Below are 8,233 nucleotides of genomic sequence, written 5' to 3'. Positions count from 1 at the left end.
GTTATTTTAAATAATCTATCAGCACTTCTAGTGAAGTTTGCAATACTTCTATTGGTAATATTGCGAAGGGAAAACTGCATTATATTAAATTGTCTCACCGCGTAATAATACGAAAGTGCATTGTCGGCATAGCGCCTTTTGGTTTGAACTGTTTAAAAACTGTTAGAATCGTTGAAAGCTTAGAAAGATTCGCCTGAGAAACTTGTTTTCGATTCCTGTACTCCACGAAAATGCGTGAAATAGTTCATGTTCAAGCCGGACAGTGCGGAAATCAGATTGGAGCCAAGGTAAATGGAGCACATGTTTTAATTCTATCCAAATCCCGATTTTCTATGTGAGGTATAAAAATGTTTCTCTTCTGCGATTTATCGTTTTTTCCAGTTCTGGGAGGTGATATCAGATGAACATGGAATTGATCCAACTGGGACATATCACGGCGATTCAGACCTACAATTAGAAAGAATCAACGTTTACTACAATGAAGCTACAGGTAATAAAGTGCTTCAATTGCATGTAATAAGGTTATTTTTTGTAGTTCTCATGCTTCGTCGATAGCATTCAATAGGAGTATGTGGCATGTGAATGACTGGCCCTTTAAATTTGTGATTCTAGCCTTTTCCAAATTTAATGTTACATTCCTTGAAGGATGATGTAAAACATAAATTACTGGTGAAAATTTTGAACCGTCACACCCCTAAAATAAAAGTTCAAAACTGCCAGGTACTATTTTATATATTTTATTTACCTGCGAGCCCGAACTCCTATTGCATTGGGAACACTGAAATGGAATATGTAGACTCAATTAAATACCCAGGCGTTACCCTCACTCACGATCTCTTCTTGGTGAAAACCATACGGGGAATATGTGGACAGATGAAAAAGATTGGGATGTATTAAAAAGTACTTGGTAAATATGATGAAAAGGTCAAAGAGAAATGTTATCTCTCATTGGTTAGGCCTCATTTAGAATACGCTCCAAGTATATGGGATCCTCATGAAGTTGAAGGAATCAGTGCTGTTTTGGAAATGGTTGAAAATAGCAAAGGGTTATGTATGTAAGGAAACCAACTGTATTAGACAGTGAAAATGAATTCAGGGACGTTGATAGAAATAAAAGGGGTTTGTAACAGCCATGAAATCTAGACAAATGGAAAGCCTGTGGGGGTTGCTGGTATACAAAATTATCTAAATGTTGAAGTCTAAAGGCAAATTACTTCGTGCTAATGTATGCAAAAATTCTTTAATATATGGTTTCAGACTTAAGTTTAATTTGATCATTAGAAGAAGGCAATATTCATTATTTTATTTTTCTTGTATATTGTACGCTATTTGTGTATTTTTTATGCCAATCATAATTGATTAATAATGAAAATGGGATAATCTCACAAGGAAATAAATAATTGTACCTTTATATTTATAAAGAGAATGAGATTGAGCATGAAATTGTAGCAGAAAAACATTGGGCAAAATCTGAAGTGTGGTTTTATTTTATGACGCACAGGTCAGAAATTTGTTCTTTAGTGAAGTATACCTGCCATGCATGGAGTGCCAAAGAAACTTTATCGTGGAATTTTTTAATTAGAAAACACATGTCATAGAGGGAATTTGTTGAAGGTTATGAGACAAGATTGGGTGAATGAGCACTATTAACAAAAGGGACATAAGAAAGTAATATGGGAAGAATAAAAATGAATGAGACCCAGAGTGGCTATATTGAAATACAGCAAGGTCTGAAACAATGTGCAATATCTCACAATGACTGTTCAATGCTATTATGGATAAACTATACAATTAGAAGGATTAAGTGTAGATGAGATAGATTTAAGATGTCATTTTTTCCATAATCGGTTAGGGATCAGAATAACATCCGACTGTGATAGGGGTGAAAATATTTGGGTTAAAATTATTCTGGTGTATATTCACCCCTGCTACACACCCTAGCAGTGGCTTGCTGGTTACTATAAAATACAAAAAAACTATACCTCCTGACTTCTCTTTGCTCACTCCACTGCCTTGACTTACTTAGAAAGAATAAATAATGAAAGAACTTTGAATTGAGTAAAGAATAAAAATGAAGTTGGTAACTTAATAAATACTAATTGAATCTCCATTGATTCTTTTTGGGCATTTCTTAAAAACATTCTTCAACAATGACACATTTTGTTTGCCTCAAACACATTTTGTTAATCAAACTTCTCTAAAAAAATGTATATTATTTACAGGTGGTAAATATGTTCCAAGGGCAATTCTTGTTGACCTAGAACCAGGCACGATGGATTCAGTACGTTCAGGACCGTTTGGGCAAATTTTTAGGCCAGATAATTTCGTTTTTGGCCAAAGTGGTGCTGGGAACAATTGGGCCAAAGGCCATTACACAGAAGGTGCTGAGTTAGTAGACTCTGTACTTGATGTTGTGAGGAAGGAGGCTGAAAGTTGTGACTGTCTTCAAGGATTCCAGCTAACCCATTCCTTAGGGGGTGGAACTGGGTCCGGCATGGGTACTCTACTAATCTCAAAGATAAGAGAGGAATATCCTGATCGAATAATGAATACATTCAGTGTGGTCCCCTCTCCAAAGGTAAAAATGAAACAACTATTACTTTATTTGAAATTTCATTATTTATATATTAACGAACTTCCTACTATTTGAAAATTTTATAATTATTCATGCATTAGGCATTCCATATTTATTTTATTCTGTATTATCATTTGGCTTACCTCTATGAACTATAGAGTATTCTTATTTTGATAATGTATAGTTTATCTTTGTCTTCAGGTTTCAGATACAGTGGTGGAACCATATAATGCTACATTATCCGTACATCAGCTCGTAGAAAACACTGATGAAACATATTGCATTGATAACGAGGCGCTCTATGATATATGCTTTCGAACATTAAAATTGACTACTCCCACATATGGGGACCTAAATCATCTTGTGTCAGCCACAATGTCTGGAGTGACTACATGTTTAAGATTTCCTGGTCAACTCAACGCTGATCTGAGGAAGCTTGCTGTGAATATGGTCCCATTTCCACGCCTTCACTTTTTCATGCCAGGATTTGCTCCTCTGACATCCCGTGGTTCACAGCAATATCGCGCTCTTACTGTCCCGGAGTTGACTCAGCAAATGTTTGATACAAAGAATATGATGGCAGCATGTGACCCTCGTCATGGTCGCTACTTGACTGTTGCTGCTGTCTTCAGGGGGCGTATGTCAATGAAAGAGGTTGATGAACAAATGCTAAATGTTCAAAATAAAAATAGTAGTTACTTTGTTGAATGGATTCCCAATAATGTGAAAACAGCTGTGTGTGATATACCTCCTCGGGGTCTTAAAATGTCTGCCACATTTATTGGTAATTCTACAGCTATTCAAGAATTATTTAAAAGAATTTCTGAGCAATTTACAGCCATGTTTAGGCGTAAGGCCTTTCTTCACTGGTATACAGGTGAGGGAATGGATGAGATGGAATTTACCGAGGCTGAGTCAAACATGAATGATCTTGTTTCCGAGTATCAGCAATATCAAGAGGCAACAGCAGAAGAAGAAGGTGAATTCGATGAAGAGGAGGAAGGAGAAGCAGATGAGGCCTAATGAGTCTCTAAATTAAAGAGTAAAATTCTCATTCCTTTCTGTCATGCATTTAAGGTTTTTTATTGTTCAAGTGAGGATATTTCAGAGATTTTGCAAGGTTGTGGTTATAGTTTAATTAGTAACTTTAACATGAATACCATTTTAAGTTTATTTACAGTATGCCAATGATTTTAAAAGGTTTTAAACACTCAAAAATTGACTTGGAAGAATTAGTCAACTCATTAAAGGAATGGATAAATTAGTAACATTATGAATCATAAATTTCAAGTAAGAAGAAAAGTTTTCATTCTGGGTTAAAATTTATAATTGTTTATCATTATTAATAGCAATATTGATTTTATGCAAACTATTGAAAAATGTTTTCGGATTTGATAATTTGTATGAATGTAAGTGTGATATTGGTTTGACAAAAGATTATGCAAAAATGTCTTGTTGAACTAGTGCACATTGTTTAAAATGTTTCTTTTTGAAGGAAATATGACTTCCATTTATAATAACACTGAATTAAATTGATAGTTTATCAAGAATTTCTTGTGATATACATCAGTAATAATTCACATACTTTGTATATTTCCTGTATAGGACCTTTTTCAAACCATTTCAATTTCATCATAAGAATTTATGTATTGGCAAAGAATTACTCTTCACAATAAATTTTTTCTTGAAAATTTAATTTTCTCTAGGTTTTTTCTCAATAGATATTGTCTTACAACCTACCTGCTTCTAGGATATTGTGAGTTAACAACATCAATGATGAGCTTTCAAATCTGAAATGATCATTTCCATTCGGAACAGGCAATAGATGAATATAAAGTACAAGATAATAATAATAATAATAATAATAATACATTTATTTGTCCGGAGATTTGTTGCATATTCATACATACACAAATATAGGACACGTCAAATATAATTTTCACAATTTCACAATAGAAGAGATACAATATATAAATATATATATATATATATATATATATATATATATATATATATATATATATATATACATACCAATACACTAGTATAATTACATATCAATTGTTTAAGCCGGAATTGATGCATTGCGACAATTCAAGGTATTCATTTACAGAATAGAACATATTATTTTTTAAAAGGTTAAACAGCTTTTTCTTGAAAACAGGTACTTTTGTTTCATATTTGATTTCATGGGGAAGTTTATTGAATAACCTTAAGCCCATTGCTTTGGGCCCATGGGCAGTATTGTGTGTCCTGACAAATGGTTGGTGCAGGTCATTGCAGGTCCTTGTGTAGTGACTATGGTAATTGTGGTTGGACTTATAATGGGAAATATTACCCTTTGCATGTAAGATGACATTAAATATATATATGCAAGGTACTGGTAATAAACAAAGTCTTTTGAAGAGAGGTTTACATGGTGCATCGCAAGGAGCATTGCTCATAATGCGTATAATCCTCTTTTGGATTTTGAAGATTATGCCCGCATGGGGAGAGGAACCCCAGAAGAGGATACTGAAAGTAACACGAGAGTAAAATTCACCATAGTAAATGGATAGAAGGACCTCTAAATTTACAGAATACCTAATATTTCTAATAAGGAAGCATAGGGAGCTTAACTTGCTGCGTAATTTGAAAATATGTTCCTCCCAAGACATGTTTTTCTGTAGGATTACTCCCAGGAATTGGGTACTGGAATTTTGGGGAATGCTCACACCTTCTACATCTACTGAGATTGCAGATGAAACTTTCTTTTTATTCGAAAAATAAATCAGGCTGGACTTATTTAAATTGGGCTTTAGAAAGTTATGAAGACACCATGCATTGAAAAACTGAGCTACTTCGGCTGCTCTTTCTGTCAAGCTGTTTACTGAGGAGGCTGATACAATGATATTTGTATCATCAGCATACAGTATTGGGTCTATCCCCTTAATGAGCTTAAGATTGTCTGGGAGATCATTGATATAGATTAAAAATAAAATAGGACCAAGTACAGAACCCTGGGGAACACCCAGTGTTACTTCTCTACCAGGGGAAACAAATTTGGAGCCATTACTTGAGAGCTCAACATACTGATGCCGTTCACTTAGATAAGATTCAATCCATTTGTAGGGCGTGCCTCTTATACCATAGCATTTCAGTTTATATAGATATATAAAAATGTCATTTCAAAAACATATACTTAACAATGTTTTCTTTCACTTTTAGCATTTAGAGTGAGGATTATTTCAAATTAGGTGGTTGATAAAAATGCCGTTTGTAATGCAATGTAAACGTTTCATTGAAGTGATAGGATTATGACGTGTGAGATAAACCGAAGAAGTACTAAGGGCTTTTTTTTTAGATTAAAGTGTAGGTCAATTAGTGGGTCATTATAGTCTTCTTTGCCAAATTATATAGCTTTAAAAGAAGTGAAGTTCAGCGCTAGCAATAGTTCATTTAACAAGAATCACATAGCATTGATGAAAGGTTACACAAAACCTAGATGGTATAACACAGATGTTAGGAAGGCATTATGACATCAAAGGCTACATTATGCCAAGTTGAAAAATATTAAGGATGATATCTGTGGCGACAAAAAGAATGTGATGACTTATAAGATATCCAGGGGGAATGCCAAGAATGAATTTCGGAAAGCGTTCAGCGACTTCAAAAGGAAAAGGTTTTTGGAAAATTTTAAAGAGAATCCAAAAGCATTTTGGTCATGCGTCAGAGAAGTTCAGGGATATAAATCAACTGTCAATTCACTCAAAAATGAGAGAGACGAAACAGTAACCAGCAGTTTGGAAAAGCCTAACTTATTAAATTCCTTCTTTCAAAGTGCATTCGCTAATATCTCCCAGAACACCTCCAATAGCTTATCAAATCTACCGGTCACCGATGAGCAAAATTGAAATCTCATGTAATGGAATAGAACGTTTGCTGAAAAATGTAAGGCCTAATAAATCCTCTGGGGCCGATAATATACCAAGTCATTTTTTTGAGGATCTAACTTCAGAAATTGCACCGTATCTAGAAATAATATTTAAGAAGTCACTGTTAGAACAAGGTTCCCAGAAATTGGAAAACAGCAAACGTAGCACCAATATTTAAAAGCTGAGAAAAGGAGAAATCGAGCAATTACGGACCTATTACCCTCACATCCATTTCTTGCCAGGTTATGGAACATACAGTTGCTAGTTCGATCGTGGAGCACCTTGATAATCAGAAGTTATAATAATACATTCTATTTGTCAAGCGATCAAGTAGTTAAAACTGTTACACTTGATATAGGACATGTCAGGGTAAAGTAACAAAATACCTACAATAGAAACAAGATACACATCAGGCATTATTAAGAAATTCAGCAATTGAATAAAGCATTTTTAATGTTAAGAACCTTAGTAGATTGACTTTAAATGCAGTCACTTTTTTGGGTCTTAATTTCAGCTGGGAGTTAATTATAAAGTTGAAGGCCCATAACATTTGGGCCAGCACCTGCATTTTTTGTGCATGCATGTAAAACGTACAGCTGCTCATTCTGCCTTTTAGAATATTTATGGATATTGCAATTTTTCACACAATCAGATAGATTTCTTTTTTTATGTACTACTACCGAAGAATGCATGGCACTGGCAATACATCCAACTTTTTAAAGAGGGGATGGCAAGGGGCGCTGTGTTTAGCAGAAGTCATGAGCCAAATGGCTCTTTTTTGGACCCTGAAGATGGCCAAGGCCTTAGATGATGAACCCTAGTAAAGGATACCATAGGTTATGTTAGAATAAAATTCTCCATAGTATTGTGCACAGAGAACAACTATTGAAGCAGTGGATCTAATGGGCCTTATTAAGAAGCAGGCTGAGCTTAACTTACTCATTCAAGTATTTATGTGTTCATCCCAAGAGGTTTGAAAATTGATGTGGAAACCCAAAGATTTGGTATTTTGTACCTGTGGGATAACCTTCCCATCAACTGCCATAGAAAGTACTTTGCTTACTTTATTTTTATTTGCAAAGTATATTAGGTATGAATTTTCCTCATTCAAATCTAAGAAATCATTATGACATCAGGAAAGTAAGGTGTGACTAACCTGTTTACACTTAACTGCCAATTCATCAAAAGTAGGCAATATAAGGATATTGTTGGTGTCAACAGCATATAACAAAGGGGTAGCACTGTTTATGCATTCAAATCTATCAATAAGGTCATTTACATAAGAAAGAAACAAGACAGTTCAGAGAACAGAGCCCTGAGGGACTCCTCGATTAAGGACCTTACTTGGGGAAACAAAAAATTTACCATTTTTTAGAAACAACCATGTGTGGTATTCTATCAAATAGGTAGGATTTAATCCTACCTATTTGATAGAATAGGCTAAGAATTGTATAGGATGTAGTGGAACATAGCCAGAAGAGGAAAAGGTCCCATTGCATAGCATTTGTTTGGTTTGCCATAGAGGCTAGATGAATGGTCCGACAACACCAGCTAAAACAGACTTTTCTGCTCAGTGTGACTTTACAGAGGCAGACGGAAATTTATGCAACTCAAAAGTAACTATTTATTTTTTATAACTTTTTCAACATGTCTTTTTGGTTAATTTTTTAAGGTAAAAATAATGTTTTCTTAAGAAAATGGCATAAAAAATGTATTTCTATTGTCTCTCAAAATCAAACCTTTA

General features: G+C 34.4%; 1 protein-coding gene across 1 annotated transcript; it reads left to right on the top strand.

Annotated features, from left to right (window-relative positions):
* The first annotated feature begins 203 nt into the window (after positions 1-203).
* LOC139693775 (tubulin beta chain) lies at positions 204-3,598 on the top strand. The gene is made up of 4 exons (XM_071592048.1): positions 204-287; positions 382-490; positions 2,223-2,578; positions 2,777-3,598. The coding sequence occupies exons 1-4, from the start codon at positions 231-233 to the stop codon at positions 3,596-3,598; spliced, it is 1,344 nt and encodes a 447-aa protein (XP_071448149.1). The 5' UTR covers positions 204-230.
* Positions 3,599-8,233: the final 4,635 nt, after the last annotated feature.

Source organism: Hetaerina americana, unplaced genomic scaffold (genome assembly GCF_022747635.1).
Source record: "Hetaerina americana unplaced genomic scaffold, ioHetAmer1.1.p SCAF_5, whole genome shotgun sequence".
NCBI classification, from domain to species: domain Eukaryota; kingdom Metazoa; phylum Arthropoda; class Insecta; order Odonata; family Calopterygidae; genus Hetaerina; species Hetaerina americana.
The sequence above is the reverse complement of the archived record's forward strand: the minus strand, read 5'-3'. Positions and strand labels throughout refer to the sequence as shown.